The sequence below is a fragment of the Pantherophis guttatus genome, chromosome 5 (genome assembly GCF_059756535.1).
Source record: "Pantherophis guttatus breed Tessera chromosome 5, ASM5975653v1, whole genome shotgun sequence".
NCBI lineage: Eukaryota > Metazoa > Chordata > Lepidosauria > Squamata > Colubridae > Pantherophis > Pantherophis guttatus.
Window position 1 is genome coordinate 4441896 of NC_142067.1, and position 26097 is coordinate 4467992.

At 44.9% G+C, this 26097-nt stretch overlaps 1 protein-coding gene across 5 annotated transcripts in view; it reads left to right on the forward strand.

Annotated features, from left to right (window-relative positions):
• Positions 1 to 2373: 2373 nt before the first annotated feature.
• Positions 2374 to 26097, forward strand: part of WNT11 (Wnt family member 11) — a 53346-nt gene continuing 29622 nt past the window's right edge. For 2 of the 5 annotated variants that reach the window (XM_087895752.1, XM_087895755.1), the window contains exons 1-2: positions 4932 to 5067; positions 14935 to 15138. In XM_087895752.1, the coding sequence (XP_087751878.1) occupies positions 15059 to 15138 (80 nt within the window). In that variant the 5' untranslated portion in view covers positions 4932 to 5067; positions 14935 to 15058. Of the gene's footprint in view, positions 3550 to 4928; positions 5072 to 14934; positions 15139 to 26097 lie in introns of those variants that run through there. The other 3 variants (XM_087895751.1, XM_087895754.1, XM_087895753.1) reach the window with 3 other exon arrangements.

The window sequence follows — 26097 nt, forward strand, 5'->3', positions numbered from 1 at the left end:
ATTCGGTGTATAAGATGCACCCAAATTTTCACCCTCTTTTGGGGGGGGGGAAGTGTGTCTTATACTCCGAAAAATACGGTATGTCTGGTGGCTCTTTATCTGTACAGAAGTTTTAATTGTTTGAAATATTGAACAGGCCCTGTAAATAACTTTGAGATTTTCCACTGTTTCAAAAGATTATTGTATTGTATTGTATTGTATTGTATTGTATTGTATTGTATTGTATTGTATTGTATTGTATTGTATTGTATTGTATTGTATTGCGTCTCAATAAAATACAGACTAACACAGGTAGTCCCCAAGTTACATTCGAGCTTCATTTAGTGACCGTTCAAAGTTACGACAGCACTGGAAAAGCGACTTCTGACTGTTTTTCATACTTATGACCGTTTCAGCATTCCCATGTGATCAACGTTGGCGCAACTGATTCATATTCAGGATAGTGGCAGTTGCTGAGTTAGTGATATGGTTGTTAAGTGAATTTGCCTTTCCCACCGATTTTGCTTGTCAGTCAGTCGCAAAAGGTGATCACATGGCCCCCGGAACACACCTCCCTTTCTCCTTCTAGCATTGATGATATTACCTAGCTTGATTATGAAAAGTATACAAGAAAACTACCAAACTCAGAAAGCTCCAAGGACCCCCACAGTCCTCCTCCTCCTCCTCCTTCCACCTCTTCTTCCTTCTCCTTCTTTCTTCCCCTTCCTTTCCACCCCCACTCCTCCTATATCATCCTTCCCTTCCTTCTCCTCTTTTTCCTCTTCTCTTCCCTCTCCTTCTTCTCCATTCTCTTCTCCTTCCCTTTCTTTGTATCCTTCTCCTCCTCCTCTTCTCTCTTTCTTTCTCCTCCTCCTCCTGTTTTCTTTCCTTTTATTCCTTCTCATCTTCCTCTTCTTTTTTTGTCCTCCTCCTCCTCCTCCCTCATTCTTGTTCCTTTTCTCCTGCTCCTTTTCCTCTCCTCCTGCTCCTCTCCTCTCTTCTCCATTCCCTTCTCCGTCCCTTTCTCTGGAGCCCGCTTTTCCTCTTCCCTCTTTCTCTTCCTCCTCCTGTTTCTTTCCTCCACCTCGTCATCTTTTTCTTTTCCTCCTCCTCCTCTCCCTCCTTCTTCTCCATTCTCTAGATCTTTCTTTTCTCTTTCTTTCTCTCTCTCTCTCTCCTCCCCCTCCTCCCCTTCTTTTCCCCTCCTCCTCCTCCCCCCTTCTTTCCTCCACCTCCTTGTCATCTTCTTCTTTTCCTCCTCTTTCCTCCTCCTCCTCTTCTCCCTCCTTCTCCATTCTCTAGATCTTTCTTCTTTCTTTCTTTCCTTCTTTCTTTCTTTCTCTCTCCTCCTTCTCCCCTTCTTTTCCTCTCCTCCTTCTCCTCTTTTCTTTCCTCCACCTCCTTGTCATCTTCTTCTTTTCCTCCTCCTCTTCCTCCTCTCCATCCTTCTTCTCCATCCTGTTTCCCTTCCCTTTCTTTGGATCCTTCTCCTCCTCTTCTCCCTCCTTCTTCTCCATTCTCTAGATCTTCTTTCTTTCTTTCTTTCTTTCTTTCTTTCTCTCTCTCTCTCTCCTCCCCCTCCTCCCCTTCTTTTCCCCTCCTCCTCCTCCCCCCTTCTTTCCTCCACCTCCTTGTCATCTTCTTCTTTTCCTTCTCTTTCCTCCTCCTCCTCTTCTCCCTCCTTCTCCATTCTCTAGATCTTTCTTCTTTCTTTCCTTCTTTCTTTCTTTCTCTCTCCTCCTTCTCCCCTTCTTTTCCTCTCCTCCTCCTCCTCTTTTCTTTCCTCCACCTCCTTGTCATCTTCTTCTTTTCCTCCTCCTCTTCCTCCTCTCCATCCTTCTTCTCCATCCTCTTTCCCTTCCCTTTCTTTGGATCCTTCTCCTCCTCTTCTCCCTCCTTCTTCTCCATTCTCTCGATCTTACTTCTTTCTTTCTTTCTCTCTCTCTCTCTCTCTCTCCTCCTCCTCCCCTTCTTTTCCTCTCCTCCTCCTCCTCCTCTTTTCTTTCCTCCACCTCCTTGTCATCTTCTTCTTTTCCTCCTCCTCCTCCTCCTCTCCATCCTTCTTCTCCATCCTCTTTCCCTTCCCTTTCTTTGGATCCTTCTCCTCCTCTTCTCCCTCCTTCTTCTCCATTCTCTAGATCTTTCTTTTCTCTTTCTTTCTTTCTCTCCTCCTCCCCTTCTTTTCCTCTCCTCCTCCTCCTCCTCTTTTCTTTCCTCCACCTCCTGTCTTCTTCTTCTCCTCCTCCTCCTCCTCTTCTCCCTCCTTCTTCTCCATTCTTTAGATCTTTCTTTTCTCTTTCTTTCTTTCTCTCTCTCTCCTCCTCCTCTCCTTCTTTTCCTCTCCTCCTCCTCCTCTTTTCTTTCCTCCACCTCCACCTCATCTTCCTCTTCTTTTTTTTTCCTCCTCCTCCTCCTCCTCCTCCTCCTCCTCCTCCTCCTCCTCCTCCTCCTCCTCCTCCTCCCTCTTTCCTCCCGCTCCTCCTCCTCTCCCTCCTCCTCTCCTCTCCCCTTCTTCCTTTTCTCCCTTCTCCTCCAGAACCGGTCCACCAGGCGAGCCGTTCAGTTCGGGAGCACTAAAACCCGGCGCCTTTTTTCTTATGTTAATCCGGACTGACATCACCGCTCCGCTTTCCAAGCCCGAGAAGGCGGCGTATAAAACAGGCTCCCAGAGCCCGAGGGGGAAAGACTAGAGAGCCCGGTTTCGCCCGCTGCCCTCCCGGACCGTCCCCGGGAGCCTCGTCTCGGTCCACCTCGCTCCTTCTTCTTCTTCTTCTTCGACTTTGGGGGGAGGCTTTGCCTGGATCTCCTCCCCACCCACCCACCAGCCGCCTTCCCCTCTCCAGCCCCTTCCCCAGCTGCAGTTTTGCCCCTTCCAGAGCCTTTGCCGCCGTCGGATCTTCTGCCAAGCGAGCCCCCCACCCGCGCCCACCGGCCCACTCCGAAGGTGCCGGCTGGAGAGGGAGAAAGTGGACCAGGAGAAGGAGGAGGAGGAGAAGAAGGAGAAAGGCGGTGGGAGAGAAAGTTTCTTCTTCTTTCAGGAAGGAAGGAAGGAAGGAAGGAAGGAGAAGAAAGAAGGTAGAAGGAAGGGAGAGACGGAAGGAAGGAAGGAAGGAAGGAAGGAAGGAAGGAAGGAAGGAAGGAAGGAAGAAGGTAGAAGGAAGGGAGAGACAGAAGGAAGGAAGGAAGGAAGGAAGGAGAAGGAAGAAGGTGGAAGGAAGGAAGGAAGGAGAAGGAAGAAGGTAGAAGGGAGAGACGGAAGGAAGGAAGGAAGGAAGGAAGGAAGGAAGGAAGGAAGGAAGGAAGGAGAAGGAAGAAGAAAGAAGGAAGTTAGAAAGAAGGAAAGAAGGAAGGAAGGAAGGAGAAGGAAGAAGGTAGAAGGGAGAGACAGAAGGAAGGAAGGATAAAGAAGGAAGAGAAGGAGGAAAGAAGGAAGTGACAGGAGGGAGGAGAGGAAGGAAGGAAAAGACAGGAGGGAAGAGAGGAAGGTAGGAAGGAAAAAGGAAGAAAAGAAGAGAAGAGAAAAGAAAAGAGGACAAAAGAAAAGAAGAGAAAAGAAAAGCTACCAAAAAGGTAAGCGGAGACCCGTTAACTTTCCCGAGTTTGTCTTTTGGTAAACGATTAACATTTGGGGGACCGAGGATCGCGGGGGACAGGGCGAGGCTGAAATCTATCAATCCAGCGCCCCCTCCCCAAAGTGTTTTGTTTTTTTAAATTTTTCTTTAAAACCAAAAAACCCCAAAAAACAGGGGTTTCCCACGGGTGAGAGGAGCGCTCAAACGCTGCAGAATCCGGACGAGAGAAAGAAGCGATCGGGCTCGCTCCGAGTTTGCAGCGAAGCGGGGGGACCGCCTGGAAAAAGTCCGTTTTCTTTCTTTTTGTACAAACGCAGCTCGGAGATAAGTTTCTGGGGGGTCTCTGGGGCAGGAGAAGGTCGGGGGGGGGATAACCAGGACAAGGCGGCAGCGGGACCCTTTGGAATTAGAATAGAATAGAATAGAGGTGGAAAGGGACCTGGGAGGTCGTCTAGTCCAGCCCCCTGCTCAATAGATTCAATATAAAGAGTAGAGTAGTGTAGAGTAAGGAAAGAAGGAAAGGGAAGGAAAGGAAAGGGAAGGGAAGGGAAGGGAAGGGAAGGGAAGGGAAGGGAAGGGAAGGAAAGGAAAGAAGGAAAGGAAAGGAAAGGAAGGAAGAAGAGGGAAAGGGAAGGGAAGGAGGAAGGAAGGAAGGAAGAAGAGGGAAAGGAAAGGAGGAAGGAAAGAAGGAAGGAAGAAGAGGGAAAGGAGGAAGGAAAGAAGGAAGGAAGAAGAGAGAAAAGAAAGGAGGAAAGAAGGAAGGAAGGAAGGAAGAAGAGGGAAAGGAAAGGAGGAAGGAAGGAAGAAGAGGGAAAGGAAAGGAGGAAGGAAAGAAGGAAGGAAGAAGAGGGAAAGGAAAGGAGGAAGGAAGAAAGGAAGGAAGAAGAGGGAAAGGAAAGGAGGAAGGAAGGAAGAAGAGGGAAAGGAAAGGAGGAAGGAAGGAAAGAAGGAAAAAGAGGGAAAGGAAAGGAGGAAGGAAGGAAGGAAGAAGAGGGAAAGGAAAGCATGAGGGAGGGACGGAGGGAGGAAAAGGGAAAGAAGGAAAGGAACGGATGAGGGACGGAGGGAGGAAGGAAGGAAAGAGGGCAGGGGAACGGGGATCGAAGGGAGGAAAAGAAAGAAAAGGAAAGGGGGAAAGGAAAAGGAAAAGAGAAGAGAAGAGAAAAGAGAAGAGAAAATGACAGGAAAAGGAAAAGGACAGAGCTGGAAGGGACCTGGGAGGTCTTCTAGTCCACCCCCCTGTTCAACCTAGACATTCTTAGACAAGCGACTGTCCAGTCTCTTCTTAAAAACCTCCAGTGATGGGGGGTGGGGGGGGGCACGATTTCTGAAGGCAAGCCGGGGAGGGTGGGGGAAGAGATGTGAGAGGGGCTGGCCAGAGGCGTCCGTGGGAAAGCCAGCAAGTGCAGGGGAGACCCCGAGAGCCGGTTCTCCGGGGTCCCAGAAAAACGTGGGAAGCCACCCTGGGTTTTGTGCCAAGAAGGCCTTTGACAGCTAGCGAGAAAGCTCCACTTCTGTAGGTATACATCTAAATCTAAAATTTTGCTTTGCATATTTTTTAAATATTTCAATTCTTTTTTTTCCCCCCCCTTTTCTTTTTGGCTTGTCTTTTCGTCCCCTGTGAGCCAACCGGTGGCCCTTTTATAGGGGAGGTGGGGGGGCAGAAAAAATGTGGAATAAATAATAAATATGCGTGCATGTACATGTTGAAAAATGGCATATATTGAAGGGGGAAAAATGGTAATAGGGTGCTATTGAAAAATCCCCATCGCTTAGGGATCCCTGCCTTTGTGAAATGAAATTCACCCATCCTATTATTTGGGAAATTTTCCAAAATCCATAACTTTAAGGCTCAAAAAAGTTCTTCGGGGGGGGGGAGAACAGGGGGGAACAGAGATGCTGCCAATCTTCCTTCCTTCCTTTCTTTCTTTCTTTCTTTCTTTCTTTCTTTCTTTCTTTTTTTCTTTCTTTCTTCCTTCCTTCCCTCCTTCTTTCTTTCTTTCTTCTTTTCTTCCTTCCTTCCTTTCCTTCGTTCCATCTTTCTTTCTTTCTTTCTTTCTTTCTTTCTTTCTTTCTTCTTTCCTTCCTTTCTTCCTTCTTTCCTTCCTTTCTTCCTTCTTTCCTTCCTTTCTTCCTTCTTTCCTTCCTTCCTTCCCTTCCTTCCTTCCATCTTTCTTTCTTTCTTTCTTCCTTCCTTCCTTCCTTCCTTCTTTGTTTCCCTCCATCTTTCTTTCTTTCTTCTTTCCTTCCTTCCTTTCCTTCTTCCATCCTTCTTTCTTTCTTTCTTTCTTTTTTCTTTCTTTCTTTCTTTCTTTTTTCCTTCCTTTCTTCCTTCTTTCCTTCCTTTCCTTCCTTCCATCTTTCTTTCTTTCTTTCTTTCTTTCTTTTTTCCTTCCTTTCTTCCTTCTTTCCTTCCTTTCCTTCCTTCCTTCCATCTTTCTTTCTTTCTTTCTTTCTTTCTTTCTTTCTTTCTTTCTTTCTTTCTTTCTTTCTTTCTTTCTTTCTTTCACATTTTCGAACCTCGAGGGACCCTAGGCGGCGCACAATGAAACATCAAACTCTAAAACGGTATATAAGAAAAAGGGAAACGTTTCAGACTAGTTAAAACATTTCAGAATTTTTTTAAAAAAATGTTTTTTAAGTTATTTTTTAAAAATGTTTTTTAAGGAGGCAAAGAAGAATCATTCTTTGGCTGTGCTCCTACCACCGGCTTCGTAATCTGAATTTATTTATTTATTAAATTGTTATGCTGCCCGTCTGCCTTACAAGGTGACTCTGGGCGATCCTGAATTAAGCCATCTTAAGCGCCTTTGGCGTTGAGTCATGCCGGCCACATGACCACGGAGATGTCTTCGGACAGTGCTGGCTCTTCGGCTTTGAAATAGAGATGAGCACCGCCCCCTAGAGTCGGGAACAACTAGCACATATGTGCAAGGGGAACCTTTACCTTTACGTTTAAGGGAACCAATTAACCCTGGCAGTTCGAACAAGCCCATCTTCCAAAATTAGCTTACAGTAGTGGTCAAAATTGTGGAAACCTTTTGGGAAAAGTCTATTTTTGAGGTTTGATGGTTAATAGCACCACTTTTTTTGGGAGTTTCAAGATAATTCTATTCCACTGCTGGAATGGCCTGGGAATAGCCCAGACCTTCACCCAATGGAAAATCTATGGAGACGACTAAAGAAACTTGACAGTCAGAAGCGACTCAGCAATAAAACCCAGTTAATAGAAGCCATCATTCCATCTTGGTTTCACATTAGAACAGCTGCAGAACTCAAAGACTTGGTTCACTCCATGGGAAGATGTTGTAAGGCCGTCATTCATGCTAAAGGTCACCCAACTAAGCATTAACTGACATGGGGATCATTTTTGTATATCTCCTTTTTTTCTATGGTAATTTTTGTAGATCTCATTTTTTTTCTATGTGCTTACCTTTTCTTCTTTATACTGTAACTGCTATTCTAATAGCAAATCCTTCATAAAAGCTATTGCATGACATTCTTGATTAAATTATCTTTCCATTGGTATATAATGTATTTGGTACTACTCCCCCAAAAAAGTGGTGTTATTAGCTAGTTTTAGAAAATACACTTTTTTCCAAAAGGTTTCCACAATTTTGGACACTACTGTAAATTCTGAGCTTATGCCCATGTAGGTTGCTGCGATGGTTGTGTGAGGACAAGTTGTAAAGTCTCTTTTTTTCCCCAGCACTGTCGTAACTTTCAACATTCTTTAAACGAACGGTTGTAAGTCGAGGACTACAGGTAGTCCTCTACCTACAACCGTTTGCTTAATATATAGCGTGTGTATATCTGTTGTATATGTATTTGGGTAGACTTAGAATAGATGAGCGTTCGAAGTTACAATGGCCCTGAAAAAAGCGACTTAGGACCGCTTTTCACACTTAACGACCGTTGCAGCACCATTTAACAATGGTGTGTCTAAGTTAACAACGGCAGGGATTCGCTTAACAACGGTGGCAAGAAAGGTCGTAAAATGGGGAAAATTCACTTAACATTCGTCCTGCTTAGCAGCAGAAATTTTGGGTGGGTTCATTTGCAAGTTGTAAGTCGAGGACTACCTGTATTGATCGATTGAAGGGTTGATCGATTGAGTGGCATCAAATCAGTGTTGACTATTAGTGAGAACATAGACAAAGTTTCTCCAGGATGATCTGTGCCCATCTAATTCCTTCTGGCCTTCTAATGGTCTACTCATCACCGCTGCAACTACGTCCATCCCACCTGCCTGCTGGTTTTCTTTGGGCTCCTTGGTGCTCTCTGGGCTTTGGTGGTTTTCTTGCCCAAAGACATTTCATGACCAAACTAGGTCACATCATCAGTGCTAGGAGGGAATGGGATGGCTCTCCCTGCTGTACAGAGAGCAAACCCTACTCTCTTCTAGAACTGATGATGTGACCTAATTTGGTCACAAAATATCTGCAAGAAAACAACCAGGCTCAGAGAGCACAAATGGCCCCACAGTTGTTGACGACCTCCTCTTCCTCTTCCTCCTCCTTCTTACACTGATGATGTTACCTTGTTTGATCATGAAACGTCTGCAAGAAAACCACCAGGCTCAGAGAGCACCAAGGACCAAGTCCTCCTCCTCTTCCTCCCTCCTTTCTCCTTCTAGCACTGATGATGTTACCTAGTTGGGTCATGAAACGTTTGCAACAAAACCACCAGGCTCAGAGAGCACTAAGGACCCCAGTCCTCCTCCTCCTTGTTTCCTCTTCCACTCCTCCTCCTCCTCCTCCTCCTCCTCCTCCTCCTCCTCCTTCTTCCTCCTCCTCCTCTTCCTCTCCTTCTCCTTCTCCTTCTCCTTCTCCTTCTTCCTCTTCCTCTTCCTCTTCCTCTTCCACTCCTCCTCCTCCTCCTCCTCCTCCTCCTCCTCCTCCTCCTCCTTCTTCTTCCTCCTCCTCCTCTTCCTCTCCTTCTCCTTCTCCTTCTCCTTCTCCTTCTTCTTCTCCTTCTCCTTCTCCTTCTCCTTCTTCCTATTCCTCTTCCTCTTCTTCTTCCTCCTCCTCTTCTTCTTCTCCTTCTCCTTTTCCTTCTTCACATTAATAAATTAAATTAAATAATTAAAATAAACTAAAAGTGGCTAATGATGCAGCTTGCTCCTGGAAGCACGAAGCCGAGAACACCAGCCTGAAGATGACGAATGAGACTTCGTCGAAACGTCGCCAAGACACTTCCAATTTTACTGGGGAAGACCCGAATAACCAAAGACCTACATACAAACACCCGCGAAAACCTCAGAAAATATATATATATATATATATATATATATATATATATATATATATATATATATATATACAGAGAGAGAGAGAGAGAGAGAGAGCGCAATATTTCTGCAAGAAGCAGGGAATCGAGAGAGACAAAAAAATACATTTTACATGGAAGGGCCCATTTACGCATTTCATCGCCAGTGACTAACTGTTATAAATGCAGAAGAAGACAGATGTGCCTTTTCCATTTCTGGGAAGGCCAACTGTTGTTTTTTGAGACGGGGTGAACGAAAACAGGTTTTTCCAGGCGACTCTGACAAGCTTTTCAATCCAGACATCTGAAGGTTGATTTGTATCTGTATAACACCCATTCTTGGGAACCATCACAAGTTTGCATTAAAGGGGGGGGGGGGGGCAGAGGGCAAGAAAGCTTAACTCTGGTTATTTAAATCAGGGGTTTTAAACATCTGGTCTGACCCTTGGGGGGGGCGGAAGCTGGATTAAAGGCAGAGAACAAACCCCTTTGATCTCCCTAGAATTTCCCTTATCTTCACAAGAGGGCTCCGTAAACATTGTGTAAAGGAGACGCAAAGAGTTCACACTTTGAGGCTGGGGAGGTGCATTGACTTGGATTTTCTCTTTGTTGTAAAAGACGATGTGAAAATCTTCCTTTTCTTACCCAAATTTTGGCTCAGCCGCTAAACCGCTAAAAAAATTCGACAGGGCTTATTATCCTGGGCTCCAAAATTGAACCTATGGAAAATTTTAAGGTTTGCTACCTCGGCTATTAAAAAAAAAAAAAAAAGTCATAAAATCAGAGGCCGCTCACTTAACGACCGAGTTTTTTATTCCAATGGTGGCCGTACGTTGAGGAATGCCTGTATATGAATATATTGTTGTTATAGGAAGATTAATATAAGAGCCTGGATAGCACTGCGGACAAGGCACTGTAATTTAACACCAGCTGTCTGCAATTAAAGTAAGTTCGAATCTCGCCAGGCCCAAGGTTGACTCAGCCTTCCATCCTTTCTAAGGTAGGTAAATTGAGGACCCAGTTTGTGGGGGGCAATAAGCTGACTTTGTATAAAATATACAAAAATATGAAGGCTATTGCTTAACGCATTGTAAGCCACCCTGAGTCTCTGGAGAAGGGCGGCATATAAATCAAATTTATATATATATATATACGTGCAGATTTGGTCTAATTATGAATAGAATAGAAAATAACAGAGTTGGAAGGGACCTTTGAGGTCTTCTAGTCCAACCCCCTGCCCAGGCAGGAAACCCGACACCACTTCAGACAAAGGGTTATCCAATCTCTTCTTTAAAACTTCCAATGTTGGAGCATTCACAACTTCTGGAGGCAAGTCGTTCCACTGATTAATTGTTCCAACTGTCAGGAAATTTCTCCTTAGTTCTACGTTGCTTCTCTCCTTGATTAGTTTCCACCCATTTTTGTCTTTATCTTCTAGTGCTTTGGAGAATAGCTTGACTCCCTCTTCTTTGGGGCAACCCCTGAGATACTGGAAGACTGCTATCATATCTCCCCTAGTCCTTCTCTTCATCAAACTAGACATACCCAGTTCCTGCAACCGTTCTTCATATGTTTTAACCTCCAGTCCCCTCATCCTCTTTGTTGCTCTTCTCTGCACTCTTTCTAGAGTCTCCACATCTTTTTTACAAAATGGCGTCCAAAATTGGATGCAGGATTCCAAGCGTGGCCTTACCAAGGCCTTATAAAGTGGTATTATCACTTCAAGTGACCTTGATTCTATCCCTCTGTTGATGCAGCCTAGAACTGTGTTGGCTTTTTTGGCAGCTGCTGCACACGGCTGGCTGCTACTTAAACGGTCGTTCACTAGGCATTATTTGGCATCCGGAAGGCAAATTATATACAGATAGTCCTCAACTTAACAACTATTTTGTTTAGCACCCAGTCAAAGTGACACTGGCACTGAAAAAAGGGAACGTATGACCATTTTTCACATTTATTTGTTTGTTTGTTTGTTTGTTTATTTATTTATTTATTTATTTATTTATTTATTTATTTATTTATTTATTTATTTATTTATTTATTTATTTATTTATTTATTGGTTCAATTTATATGCCGGCCTTCTCCGGAGACTCAGGGCACCTTACAATGCTTTTAAGCAATAGCCTTCATACTTTTGTATATACCTGCTTAGTGGGGCTTTCGCCCCCCCCCCCAAACGGTGTTCTTTTTTATACAAAGTCTGCTTATTGCCCCCACAATCCGGCTCCTCATTTTACCTACCTCGGAAGGATGGAAAGGCTGAGTCAACCTTGAGCCTGGTGAGATTCAAACTTGCAGTAATTGCAGGCAGCTGGTGCTACTTAACTTTAGTCTGCTGCACCACCAAGGCTCTGGATAATGTAACAGGGAAGCACCAAGTCACAATAAGATTTTCTATTAATAACCTACTTTGTTGGAAACCTCGGCAGCAGAGATCTTACCAAACCAGGTTCACACACGGGGCTAAACCATCATCTAAGGTACCGCATACACAGAACAAGAACGGCGTGATTTCGTTGAGATCAATAGGCAACCCGCTCTGGTTTAGCAGGATGTGTGAACGGGGTCCTTGTCTGTCTGGTTATATGAGGTTAAATTCAGGCTGTGCTATCAGTTGAGGTTGTGGATTGAAATGAGAGTAGGGTTGGAGTATAATATGATATTTGGACTGTAAAACTGAATAGGACCTAAAGATGGCAGCACAGAGCAAGGATTTTTTTTCTACTCTATGTTGCCCTCTAGTGGTCAGGTGGAGGTTTGCAGCTTGGAAAACAGAGTCCTTCTTACAGGATTATTATTTATTTATTAGATTTCTTTTTATCCTGCCTTTATTATAAGTAACTATAGTCTTGATTCCTGCGTTGCTTCCAAGAATTGGAGTTCAATCTATCTTCTGGTAGCTTCCGAGAATTGGACTTCAACATCCATAAATCTCAACCAGCATGGGTAGTGTGTAGAGAGCACATTAGCTACTGGGTTATAGTGGCTAGAAAATATTGCTTCTGCTGGGTTAAACACCCATAGTCCAGGCCTTAAAAAAATAGATAGGAACATATTTAAAAAATTGCTGTTTTTAACAGAAAATACTTGTTCCTTCTACCGGACTCCTCCTCTGCCTCTTCTTCCTTCTTTTTTCCTCTTTCTTGCTCTCTTCTCCCTCCTATTTTATTTGCTCAGTCTCCACCCTCCTCCTCCTCCTCCTTTTCTCCTCCTCCTCCTCCTCTCCCCTCCCCCTTCTCCCATTCCCGTCCCCCTTCTCTTCTCCTCCTTCTCCTTCTCCTCCTTCTCCTTCTCCTCCTTCTCCTTCTCTTCTTTTCTTCTCCTTCTCCTCCCCCTCTCCGCCCCTTCCCCTCCTCCTCTTCTCCTCCTTCTCCTTTTCCTCCTCCCCCTCTCCCTTCTCCCCTCCCCCTCTTCTTCTTCCTCCTCCTCTCCTCCTCCCCCTCTCCCCTCCCCCTCCTCCTTCTCCTCCTTCTCCTTTTCCTCCTCCCCCTCCCCGTCCCCCTCTTCCTCCCCCCCTCCTCCTTCTCTTCTCCTCCTTCTCCTCCTTCTTCTCCTCCTCCCCCTGCCCATCTTCTTCTTTTTCCTCCTCTCCTCCTCCTCCTCTCCCTTCTCCCCTTCCCCTCCTCCTTCTCTTCTCCTCCTTCTCCTTCTCACCCTTCTCCTTCTCCTCCTTCTCCTTTTCCTCCTCCCCCTCTCCCTTCTCCCCTCCCCCTCTCCTCCTCCCCCTCTCCCTTCTCCCCTCCCCCTCCTCCTTCTCTTCTCCTCCTTCTCCTCCTTCTCCTTCTCCTCCTCCTCCTGCCCATCTTCTTCTTTTTCCTCCTCTCCTCCTCCTCCTCTCCCTTCTCCCCTCCCCTCCCCTCCTCCTTCTCTTCTCCTCCTTCTCCTTCTCCCCTTTCTCCTTCTCCTCCTCCTCCTTCTCCTCCTCCTCCTGCCCATCTTCTTCTTTTTCCTCCTCTCCTCCTCCTCCTCCTCCTCTCCCTTCTCTCCTCCTCCTCCTCCTTCTCCCCCTTCTCCTTCTCCTCCTTCTCCTCCTTCTCCGTCTCCTTCTTATTCTCCTCCTCCTTCGTCTCTTCTCCTTCTCCTCTTCCCCCATCTTCTTCTTCTTCAACGGTAGCCCCTGCTGTTCAGAAGCCCAAATTAGCCGAGAGATAACAAGTGGCTTCTGAAACAGCCCATCTCGTTCCAAGCCACGAACATTGCAGGATTAAGGCATGAAGTTTTGAAGTGGGCTTATTTAAGGCCGAGATAAAAGTCCTTGAGATACATCAGCTGCTGGAACAGACAGGAGGCAGGATAAAAAAAAAAAAACGGATGAAAGCTTTGCTACTTAGGCAGGACTTATCTCTGCTTAGATTGGCTTTCTGGAGAAAGGGGGCAAGGCAGTGGGGAGTGGGAGGGAGATTGCAAAAGCAGATCCTCTCCATTATCATATTGCTCTTTTCCTGGAATGGCATTTTTAAAGGTTGGATTCTTTGGCCAAACTGTAATTTGTACCAATAGAAGGGAATATTTGTAGCTCAGGGGTTGAACTGTGGGGTTTTTGATGCTCTCCGAGCGTGGTGGTTTTGTTGCAGACATCTCATGACCCAACTAGCTAATGTCATCAATGCTAGAAGGGAAGAGGGTTGTGGAATGGAGGAGAGTAAGAGGAGGAGAAGGCGGGGGGAAGGATAATGACTGTGGGATGTTTGGTGCTCTCAGAGCTGGGTTGTTTTCTTGCAGACGTTTTCATGCCCAAACTTTTTCCCCAGCCTTTAGCTTTTCATAGATTTGAAAATTTGAAGGCAAAGAGTTCAAAAGCCTCCAGGAAGGCTTGGAGTTTTGACATGCAGGCTCTCTCCTTCCCTTTTCTCGAGCAAATATGTGAAGCAAGAAAGAGAATGGAAGGGAGGGAGGAAAACAGAGAAAGAAAGAGAGGGAGGGAGAAACAAGGAAGGAGAAAGAGAGATAGAAAGAGAAAGAGAAAGGAAGGAAAAAAAGAAGTTAGAAAAGGAAGATTAAAGGAAGGAAGGAAGGAAGGAAGGAAGGAGAGAGAGAAAGAGAAAGGAAGAATGAACAGAAAAGAAGGAAGGAAGGAGAAAGAGAAAGAAGGAAAGAATGAATGAATGGAAGGAAGGAAGGAAAACAGAGAAAAAAGAGAGGGAGGGAGAAAGAAGGAAGGAGAAAGAAAGAGAAAAAGAGAGAGAGAGAAAGAAAGAGAAAGAAAGGAAAGAAAGTTAGAAAAGGAAGATTAAAGAATATAGAATAGAATAGAATAGAATAGAATAGAATAGAATAGAATAGAATAGAATAGAATAGAATAGAATAGAATAGAATTTTTTATTGGCCAAGTGTAATTGGACACGCAAGGAATTTGTCTTTGGTGCATATGTTCTTGGTGTAAATAAAATAAAAGATACGTTAATCAAGAATCATAAGCTACAACACTTAATGATAATCATAAGGTACAAATAAGCAATCAGGAACAATAAAGGAAGGAAGGAAGGAGAGAGAAAGAAAAAGAAGGAAAGAATGAACAGAAAGGAAGGAGGAAAGGAAGGAGAAAGAGAAAGAAGGAAAGAAAGAATGAATGGAAGGAAGGAAGGAAGGAAAACAGAGAAAAAAGAGAGGGAAGGACAAGGAAGGAGAGAGAGGGAAGTTAGAAAAAGAAGATGGAAGGAAGGAAAAAACAAAAGAAAGAGAAAGAAAGTGTAGGAGAAGATGGAAAGAAGAAAGAGAAATAAAAGAAGGAAGGAAGGAAGAAAGAAAGAAAGAAAGAAAGAAGGAAAGAAGGAAAGAAGAAAGAAAGGGAAGATGGAAAGAAGGAAAGAGAGAGAGAAAGGATAAAAGAGAAAAGAAAGAGAAAGAAAGAAAGGGAAGATGGAAAGAAGGAACGAGAGAGAGAAAGGATGAAAGAGAAAAGAAAGAGAAAGAGTGGGAGGGAGGGAGGGAAGGAAGGAAGGAAGGAAGGAGCAGGAAGAAGTACGAATGAGTTTTCATTATATGCAATTTCAGCCGAAAGCATGAGGGAGTGGGGGGGGCTGCCCTCCTTCAAACCAGACCTTTTTGAGGGGAAAGAGTTGATCGTGAGGTGCCTGCCTGACCCTCTTCTCTGTTTCTCCTCTTCCATTTTAGGTGGATGCCTGGAGGAATCCACACCTCAGGATAAGAACAGGAATCTCCTGGCCGGCGTAGAGACAAGAGCATTTATTTTCTCCCCTGTGAGAAATTGGCGGGACTCCAGGCTCCAAGAACAACGATGCCGAAGAGACAATTTTTAATCACCTTTTTCCTGGCTTTTGTCTTGCAAAACGGGACGTGCAACGGAATCAAATGGTTGTAAGTTTACTTTTGTGTTTTTTTCCCTCCATCTCCTCTTTCGAATAACAGCCACATTACAAAAAAACAAAAAAAGCGCCAAGATCTAGTCAGATGTGCAGGAATCGCTTTATAGCGGAAGACAAACCCAATTACAGTCAGTCCTCGGCTTACAACCCTTCGTTTAGTGACTGTTCAAAGTCACAACATCTGTGAAAAAAAGGGGACTTAGGACCATTTTTTTCACACTTATGACCGTCGCAGCATCCCTATGTTTGCATGGCCAAAATCCGGACCATTGGCAACTGACTCGTATTTATGACAGTTGCGATGTCCTGGGGAGAGGGGGGGGTCATGTGATTCCCTTCTGCGACCTTCTGACAAGCCAAGTCAATGGGGAAGCTTCACAACCTTGTGACTAACTTAACAACTGCAGCGGTTCACTTAACAACGGTAACAAGGGAGGTCATAAAATGGGGCAAAGCTCACTTAAGAACTGTCTTGCTTAGCAATGGAAATTTTAGGCTCGATTCTGGTCGTAAGCCGAGGACTAGCTGTCACTGGTTACGGTCTTTTCTCGATTTTGTAATGCAAAACCTGAATGGGGGGTGGGTGGGGGTGGGGAAACCTGAATAAAAATGCATTAATGTGGAAAACATATAAAAATGAACGTTTGGGTAAAATTATGTGAGAAAGCATTATCTTTGGGAAAACACTCAAATTCGGGGCACAAAACTGAATTCATTTTTGATAGAGAAAGAAAGGAAAGGGAAGGGAAGGGAAGGGTAAGGAAAGAAGGGAGAGAGGAAGGAAGGAAGGAAGTGAGAAAGAAAAAAAGTGGGAAGGAGGGAACGAATGAAGGAAGGAATGAAGGAAGGAAAGAGAGAGAAAGAAGGGAAGGAGGGAGGGAGGAAGAAAGGAAGGAAGGAAGAGAAAGAAAAAGAAAGGAGAAAAAAAGTGGGAGGGAGGGAGGGAGGGAAGGAAGGAATGAAGGAAGGAAAGAGAGAGAGAAAGAAGGGAGGGAGGGAGGGAGGGAGGAAGAAAGGAAGGAAGAGAAAGAAAGGGAAAGGAGAAAAAATGTGGGAGGGAAGGAAGGAAGGAATGAAGGAAGGAAAGAGAGAGAGAAAAGGGAGGGAGGGAGGAAGAAAGAAAGGAAGGAAGAGAAAGAAAAAGGAGAAAAAAGTGGGAGGGAAGGAAGGAAGGAATGAAGGAAGGAAAGAGAGAGAGAAAGAAGGAAGGGAGGGAGGGAGGAAGAAAGAAAGGAAGGAAGAGAAAGAAAGAGAAAGGAGAAAAAAGTGGGAGGGAGGGAGGGAAGGAAGGAAGGAATGAAGGAAGGAAAGAGAGAGAAAGATGGGAGGGAGGAAGAAAGGAAGGAAGAGAAAGAAAGAGAAAGGAGAAAAAAGTGGGAGGGAGGGAGGGAAGGAAGGAAGGAAAGAGAGAGAAAAAGAAGGAAGGGAGGGAGGGAGGGAGGAAGAAAGGAAGGAAGAGAAAGAAAGAGAAAGGAGAAAAAAAGCGGGAGGGAGGGAAGGAAGGAAGGAATGAAGGAAGGAAAGAGAGAGAGAAAGAAGGAAGGGAGGGAGGGAAGGAGGAAGAAAGAAAGAAAAAAGAAAGAAAGAGAAAGAAAAAAGAAAAGAAAAGACTGAACTCTAAAGTTAGGTGCACTTCTTCTTCTTCTTATACAACGATGTAAATTTGAGGCGAGGGGGAAACAAAACCTGAGCAAAATTAGATCTGGCAGATTTGTCCATCCCACCCCTGTGTGTGATTACAGGTGGATCAGATTTCTCCCCTGCGTGCTTTGGGGTAATTTATCATATCGTGAAAAATCTTTCTCTTCTGGGGGAGCTTAGCTGCAAAAATGTTGAGGAAATATTTCGTGTAGGTTAGCAATCTATCCTTTTACTATTTGATTAAAAAAAATAATAATAATCCTGCGCTACTTTGCGTTGCTATAAGGAAATGTTCTGGTTGTCCTCATGTTAGCTCATTACAGGCAGTCCTCGAATTTGTGACGGTTCGAAATTACAACAGATTCCATACACCCCACCCTCTATCACACACACAAGGGGCTTACGATCCAGTTCCAAAGTTGCGAGGGCCACAAACTGAGTCCCCGTGATTGCCTGACTACATTTTGGGCACTAAAACAATCAACTTTCATTTATGACTTGCAGCATCCTGCAAGTAATTTCACTGTGATTTACATTTTCGCTGGAAAATGGCACTTTTTCCAGTTTTCAACAAAAATTCCATGTAGAGAAGTAGGTGGGTGGGGAGAAAGAAAGAAAGAAAGAAAGAAAGAAAGAAAGAAAGAAAGAAAGAAAGAAAGAAAGAGAAAGAAAGAAAGAAAGAAAGAAAGAAAGAAAGAAAGAAAGAAAGAAAGAAAGAAAGAAAGAGGGAGGGAGGGAAAGAAAGAAAGAAAAAGAAAGAAAAAAAGAGGGAGGGAGGGGGAGGGAGGGAGAGAGAGAGAGAGAAAGAAAGAGGGAGGGCGGGCGGGCGGGAGGGAGAGAGAAAGAAAGAAAGAGGGAAGGAGGGAAGAAAGAAAGAAGGAGGGAGGGAGAAAGAAAGAAAGATAGAAAGAAAGGAGAAAGAAAGAGAGAGGAAGGGAGTGAGAGAAAGAAAGAAAGAGGGAGTTAGGGAAAAAGAAAGAAAGAAAGAGGGAGGGGGAGAGAGGGAGAGAAAGAAAGAGGGAGGGAGGGTGGGAGGGAGGGAGAGAGAGAAAGAAAGAAAGAAGGAAGGAGGGAAGAAAGGAGAGAAAGAAAGAAAGAAGGAGGGAGGGAGAAAGAAAGATAGAAAGAAAGGAGAAAGAAAGAGGGAGGAAGGGAGAGAGAGAAAGAAAGAAAGAAAGAAAAAGGGAGGGAGGGAAAAAGAAAGAAAGAGAGAGGGGGAGGGAGGGAGGGAGAGAAAGAAAGAAAGAAAGAGGGAGGGCGGGAGGGAGGGAGAGAAAGAGAGAGAAAGAAAGCGGGAAGGAGGGAGGAAAGGAGAGAAAGAAAGAAAGAGGGAGGGTGGGAGGGAGGGAGAGAGAGAGAGAAAGAAAGCGGGAAGGAGGGAGGAAAGGAGAGAGAGAAAGAAAGAGGGAGGGCAGGAGGGAGGGAGAGAGAGAAAGAAAGCGGGAAGGAGGGAGGAAAGGAGAGAAAGAAAGAAAGAGGGAGGGAGGGAGAAAGAAAGAAAGAAAGGAGGAGAAAGAAAGACGGAGGAAGGGAGAGAGAAAGGAAGGAAGGAAGGGAGAGTGGGAGGGAGAAACAGAAAGAAAGAAAGGGAGAGAAAGAAAGAAAGAAAGAAAGAAAGAAAGAAAGAAAGAAAGAGGGAATGAGAAAGCTGGAGGTAGGTAAGTAAGGAAAGAAGGAATCAGAAGAAAGAAAACAATAAGATCAGTCCCGTATAACAAGGAATACCTTGCAATGCATTGAATAAATACAGAAATGCATGAAAAAGTGCACAGACGCGCATCTACCTGTCCCACTTCTGTTCCTTCTATAAGCCGAGCCCGCCCGTTTAGAAATAAACTCAGTAGTCCTGATGTAGGCCTCAATTTGTCTTAAGGCCGGGACTTTTTAATTCTGCTCTATGGGAGCGCTGCTGCTCTCAGGTAGTCCTAAACCAGGCCTCTGCAACCTTAAACACTCAAAGAGCCATTTGGACCCATTTCCCCACAGAAAAGAAAACACCGGGAGCCACAAAACCCTTCCCGTGCCTGACTATTTCTTGAGCGGCATCTGTAGTTGAATTAAACGTTCTGTTTTCTTCTGAAACTTTTCTTTCCTTGGATTTATTCATGGTTGGCCTACTGGGGGTTGAAAAGCTCAATAAATCACATGCCAGCGGGTGTCGCACATTAGTGGCTGTGACGCATATTTTGCGTGACGGAGCAGCAGCAAAGGGGTGAAAGAGCCACATGCGGCTCCAGAGTCGCAGGTTGCCGACTGCTGTCCTAAACCATTCGTTTCGTGGCCGTTCAAAGTTACAACGGCTCTGAAAAAAGAAGGAAATTACGACCGGTTTTTCACACTTAACATCCCCCCCCATGGTCACATGATCAAAATTCAGACGCTTGGCAACGGTTTCATATTTATGACCGTCGCAGTGTCCCGGAGGTATGTGTGTGTGTCATGTGATCCCCTTTTGTGACTTTCTGACAAGCAAAGTCAATGGGGAAGCTGGATTCGCTTAACAACCATGTGGCTAACTTAACAACGGCAGCGATTCGCTTAGAGCCGCGATGGCGAACCTATGGCACACGTGCCACAGGTGGCACGCGGAGCCATATCTGTGGGTACGTGAGCGTTGCCCTAGCTCAGCTCCAGTGTGCATGCGTGTGTCGGCCAGCTCATTTTTGGGCCTTCTGGGCCCACCGGAAGTCGGGAAATGGGCCATTTCCGGCCTCTGGAGGGCGTTTGTGGGGTGGGGGAGGCTGTTTTAGCCCTCCCCAGACTCTAAGAAAGCCTCTGGAGCGTGGCAAGGGCAAAAAACAGGCCTACCGGGCAGGGGTGGGTTCTAAATTTTTTTACGACCGGTTCTGTGGGCGTGGCTTATTTTGTGGGTGTGGCTTGGAGGTCATGTGACTAGGTAGGCATGGCTAGCTGGTCAGAGTCATTTCTGGAAGGTCCTCGCACTTACGACCAGTCCTCGCACTTACGACCCAGCTCATTTGTTTTCTTTTAACACTGATCAGCTGTAGGGCGGCCCTTTGAAGCCCCGCGGCAAGAGTTTAAACAGTTTTTTTTCCCTCTAGTCATCAGCTGGGACTCAGGAGGCAGCAATAGATTGGGGGTGGGACCAAATAAAAGGTAAGAATAACGTGGGTGAGGAGGGGAGAGCGGGGGGGGGGAAACCGGTTCAGTGACATCATATTGTCACCGCTTCCGGCTCGCCCGAACCGGACTGAACCGGGAGGAACCCACCACTGCTACCAGGCCTACCAGTAACCTTTTTGTCATTGTGTGACAAAAGTGAGGAGAGCACGGGTGTGTGTGTTTCAGGCACACATGCATAGGGGGGCATTAAATTATGGATGTGGGCATGCGTGTGCGTGACCCCCCCATGCTCCCCCCCACTTTTGGCGCGCGACGCCAAAAAGGTTAGCCATCACTGGCTTAGAGCATTAACATGAGACAAAACTCACTTATCTAATAGCTGTCTTGCTGGAAATTTTGGGCTCGGTTGTGGTCGTAAGTTGAGGAATATGAAGAACGGTTGCAGGAACTGGGTATGTCTAGTTTAATGAAGAGAAGGACTGGGGGAGACATGATAGCAGTCTTCCAATATCTCAGGGGCTGCCCCAAAGAAGAGGGAGTTAAGCTATTCTCCAAAGCACCAGAAGACAAGACAAAAAAGGGATGGAAACTAATCAAGGAGAGAAGCAACTTAGAACTAAGGAGAAATTTCCTGACAGTTAGAACAATTAACCAGTGGAACTCCTTGCCACCAGAAGTTGTGAATGCTCCACCACTGGAAGGTTTTAAGAAGATGTTGGATAACCATTTGTCTGGAATGGTATAGAATTTCCTGTGTGAGCAGGGGGTTGGACTAGAAGACCTCCAAGGTCCCTTCCAACTCTGTTATTCTGTATCCTTCCCAAGATCGGAAGAAGAAACAGACAACAAACTAAAGAAAGAATATGAATCATGGGGGGCAGCTTTAGGTTGGTAGGGCATCTATATATATCTATATCTCTCATTGGTGCCGCCAACGAAGGCGGTAGAATCACGTTTCTTCAACTGAGGAGGTCCACGGTCTCTCTGAGCTGTTTTTTTTTCTTGTGGACGTTTCGTTACCCCATTAGGTAACACCATCAGTGCCAGAAGGGAGTGAGATTTGCCCTGTGTTGATGTACTAGTGGCTTGCTTGCAGAGAGGAAACACCCGCTCCCTTCTAGCACTGATGATGTTACCTAGTTGGGTAATAAAACATCTGCAGGAAAACAACCAAGCTTATTAGAAAATTGGAGTTGCTCGGATACCAAATAAGGGAAATATTGCACAACAAAGGAGAAAGAAAGGAGAGAGGAGGAGAGGGAGAGAGAGGAATGGAAGAAAGGGGAAGGAGAGGAAGAAAGGATAGGGGACAAGAGCAGGAGAGAAGGTGAGAAAGGAGGGAAACAGGGGAGGAGTGGGGGAGAGGAAGGGGAAGTAGGGGAGAAGAGGAGAGGAGGAGGAAGAAAATAGAAGAGGAGAGGAAGAAGGGAGGGAGGGAGGGGAAAGAAAGAAGGAGGAGAAGAAGGTTTGTTGTGAAAAGAGGGAAAGGAGAGTATAGAAGAGCAGCCCCGAATGTAAATAAAATGTTTTATTTTTATGCTTTTGTTAGAAAAGATATGTATATATATGATCAATTATGGATAAGAGAATGTACATTTACAATATGTGCATAAGAAATAAAAATAAAAAACTTTTTTCAAAAAAAAAAAAAGAAAATAACCAAGCTCAGAGAACACCAAGGACCCCACAATTCTCCTCCTCCTCCTCCTCCTCCTCCTCCTCCTCCTCCTCCTCCTCCTCCTCCTCCTCCTCCTCCTCCTCCTCCCTGCAAACCCCACATCCTTCTAGCACTGATGATGTTACCTAGTTGGGTAATTAAATGTCTGCAGCAAAACAACCAAGCTCAGAGAGCACCAAGGACCTCACAGTTCTTTTCCTCCTCCTCCTCCTCCTCCTCCTCCTCCTCCTCCTCCTTGCAGACCCCACTCCTTTCTAGCACCGATAGCGTAGCTTCCTCAACAAATGCCGCCCAACCTATTCTCCAAAGCACCTGAATAAAGCAGGACAAGAAGCGACGGATGGAAACGAATCAAGGAGAGAAGCAACCTGGAACTAAGGAGAAATTTCCTCACAGTGGGAACAATTAGCCAATGGAACGACTTGCCACCAGAAGTTGTGGGTGCTCCAACAGTGGAGGTTTTCAAGAAGAGATTGGGCCACTGTTTGTCTGACATCGTCTAGGGTCTCCTACTTGAAGGCTAAGGTTCACTTAACAACTGTGGTGAAAAGGTCAAAAACTAAGGCGCCACTCATCTTAACCAGTGGTGAAATCCAAATTTTTTTACTACCGGTTCTGTGGACGTGGCTTGGTGGGCATGGTGTGGCTTGGTGGGCATGGCAGAGGAAGGATACTGCAAAATCCCCATTTCCACCCCACTCCAAGGGAAGGATACTGCAAAATCTTCATTCCCTCCCCACTTTTGGGGAAAGGATATTGCAAAATCTCCATTCCTTCCTCACTCTTCTTCTCCCCTTTCTTTTAAATTTTAAATTGAAATTTTAATTTGTTTTAAATTTATTGGGATTTTAATTGTCGTGGGCCAATATTTCGCCGTGCTCTCAAAACTTTTCTATTTCAGCAAGCTGGCCTGGCCTAACTCCCCTCTTTTAAATTTTTTAATTCGTGATTTTATAAATTGGGTGTTTTAATCTGTGTTTCGGCCAAAATATTTAATAATTTTAAGGGATTTTTTTAATATTTGTATTATTTGTATTTTATCTTGGCTGTTCACCGCCCTGAGTCCTTCGGCAGTAGGGCGGTATAGAAATTTGATTAAATAAATAAATAAATAAACAAATAAATATTATTTAATATTATTTAATTTGGTTTTAAATTGTTTTTAACTTCTGTATTTCTGTATTTTATCTTGTGCCTGTTCACCGCCCTGAGTCCTTCGGGAGTAGGGCGGTATACAAATTTAATAAAACTAAACTAAACTAAACTAAACTCTGGGGCCAGCCACAGGCGGTATTTGCCGGTTCCTCCGAACTGCTCAAAATTTCCGCTACCGGTTCGCCCGAACCTGTCAGAACCTGCTGGATTTCACGTCTGAGCTTAACTGCTTAGCCACAGAAACTGTGGGCACAATTGTGGTTATAATTTGAGGATTCCCCGTGGGTAGTTTTGAACACATCGTTCTGAAGGGCTGGGTACTTCTGAATGCGCCGGAGTTCTCCATGCAGTTCTCAATGTGGTCCATCTCCTCATTTTACTTTCCCAGGCTGAGGGAAAACCATTTCCAAAGCTTTCTCTGCCTCCGTGGCGTCGTTCTGATTCTAAGTGAATTTATTCTACTTGCCCAAAGCAATTAAGCTCTTACGAGATCCGTCCTTTGCCACGAACGATACACTTTCTTGACAGTCTCCCTAATGTTATTTGAAAACCCTGTCGCTATTGTTGAAATTTAATTTGACACTTGTTTATATTACCAGCGGAAAGACTGAAGAACAGTAATAACTTCTTTTGCTCTTAAAGACAAGCACACAAAATATATATATCAGGTTTTGGGCAAGGAGGAGGGACAAGGGGAATGGTAGCAATTTAGATGGGTAAGCAGATAATGTTTGCTGGTTCAAAGAAAGCTGTAACCCTTCCTTGTTCAATAGAACCCCAGATGGGACTAGGCATAATTCAAAAAGAAAGGGAAGGAAAGGAAAGGAAAGGAGGAAAGGAAGGGAAGGGAAGGGAAGGGAAGGGAAGGAAAGGAAAGGAGGAAAGGAAAGGAAAGGAAAGGAGGAAAGGGAAGGGAAGGAAAGGAAAGGAGGAAGGGAAGGGAAGGGAAGGAAAGGAAAGAAGGAAAGAGAAAGAAAGGAAAGGTGGAAGGGAAGGGAAGTAGGAAGGAAAGGGAAAGGAAAGGAGGAAGGGAAGGGAAGGGAAGGAAAGGAGGAAGGGAAGGGAAGGGAAGGGAAGGGAAGGAAAGGAAAGGAAAGGAAAGGAAAGGAAAGAAGGAAAGGAAAGGAAAGGAAAGGAAAGGAAAGAAGGAAAGGGAAGGAAAGGAAAGGTGGAAGGGAAGGGAAGTAGGAAGGGAAGGGAAGGAAGGGAAGGAGGAAGGGAAGGGAAAGGAAGGGAAAGAAATGGAAAGGAAGAAAGGGAAGGAAACGAAAGGAAAGGAAGGGAAGGATGAAGGGAAGGATGAAGGGAAGGGAAGGGAAGGAGGAAGGGAAGGGAAAGGAAGGGAAAGGAAGAAAGGAAGGGAAGGGAAGGGAAGGGAAGGAAAGGAAAGAACAAAAAACCCCTGAATTCTATGGTTAGGTTGTCTTCGTCTTCTCCTTCTCCTTCTCATCCTTCTCCTTCTAGAAAACAACCAGGCTCAGAGAGCTTAAAGGACCCCACAGTCATTGACCTCCTCCTCCTCCTCCTCCTCCTCCTCCTCCTCCTCCTCCTCCTCCCCCCTCCTCTCTCGCAGTTCAAGGGGACTCTGAGCAGCTCTTATGCCACATCACCCAAGAAATATGGGAACCCACCTCTCCAAGAAATCCAAGAGAATTTCACCCAAGTTCTCGTCTCCTTGGAAGGAAATGCCAGAAGGAAATTCTTTTTCATCAGGCTGAACAAAACTTGGCAGAGGGAAAAAAATAAACTACAGGCGTTTTTGCTGCAGGACCAATAGTGGGATAGATGGAATAAAAATTAGGCATGAAGCAGATTCCCAAACTCTGAAAAATGTGGGCAGACAATAAACAATGATGCAGCATAAATAAATTCACTGCTGCACTTTCAAACTTCTTGCTGCCTAAATCTTCACTGTTCGATGCTTAAATTGAGGAATATTAATGCAGGGAAAAATGTAATCTTTTAGATGTCTGTAGAGATTCTCCGTCATCCGGGTCACAGTTTTCCCAAAGGTGCTTTTTTTCAGGAGGCAACTGGACTTTCTGGTTTTTTTCTTTTCTTTGAAGACATTTCGCTTCTCATCCCCGAAGGTTCTTCAGCTCTGACTTTTGGTTTTCAAAAAAAAAAAAAAACAGAAAGTCCAGTTGCCTCCTGAAAAAAAACACCTTTGGGAAAACCGTGACCTGGATGATGGAGAATCTCTACAGACGGTTAGCTATACAATTTGGGATGAAGACTCTTGAATGATGTGGGAGTAGGAAATGGATTTCCAGAGGAAAAATTGCAGGCTACAGGAACCATTGGCACAGAGGTGGGTTCCAGCAAATTCTGACCAGTTCTGGTGAACCGGTTGCGGAAATTTTGAGTAGTTCGGAGAAATGGTAGTGGAAATTTTGAGTAGTTCGGAGAACCGGTAGCGGAAATTTTGAGTAGTTCGGAGAACCGGTAGCGGAAATTTTGAGTAGTTTGGAGAACTGGTAGCGGAAACTTTGAGTAGTTCGGAGAACTGGTAGCGGAAATTTTGAGTAGTTCGGAGAACCGGTAGCGGAAATTTTGAGTAGTTTGGAGAACCGGTAGCGGAAATTTTGAGCAGTTCGGAGAACCGGTAGCAGAAATTTTGAATAATTCGGAGAACCGGTAGCGGAAATTTTGAGTAGTTTGGAGAACCGGTAGTGGAAATTTTGAATAGTTCGGAGAACCGGTAGCGGAAATTTTGAGCAGTTTGGAGAACCGGTAGCGGAAATTTTGAGTAGTTTGGAGAACCGGTAGTGGAAATTTTGAATAGTTCGGAGAACCGGTAGCAGAAATTTTGAATAATTCGGAGAACCGGTAGTGGAAATTTTGAGTAGTTTGGAGAACCGGTAGCGGAAATTTTGAATAATTCGGAGAACCGGTAGTGGAAATTTTGAATAATTCGGAGAACCGGTAGCGGAAATTTTGAGCAGTTCGGAGAACCGGTAGCGGAAATTTTGAATAGTTCGGAGAACCGGTAGCGGAAATTTTGAGTAGTTCGGAGAACCGGTAGCAGAAATTTTGAATAATTCGGAGAACCGGTAGCGGAAATTTTGAGTAGTTTGGAGAACCGGTAGTGGAAATTTTGAATAGTTTGGAGAACCGGAGGCGGAAATTTTGAGCAGTTTGGAGAACCGGTAGCAGAAATTTTGAGTAGTTTGGAGAACCGGTAGTGGAAATTTTGAATAGTTCGGAGAACCGGTAGCAGAAATTTTGAATAATTCGGAGAACCGGTAGTGGAAATTTTGAGTAGTTCGGAGAACCGGTAGCGGAAATTTTGAGCAGTTCGGAGAACCGGTAGTGGAAATTTTGAGTAGTTTGGAGAACCGGTAGCGGAAATTTTGAGCAGTTCGGAGAACCGGTAGTGGAAATTTTGAGTAG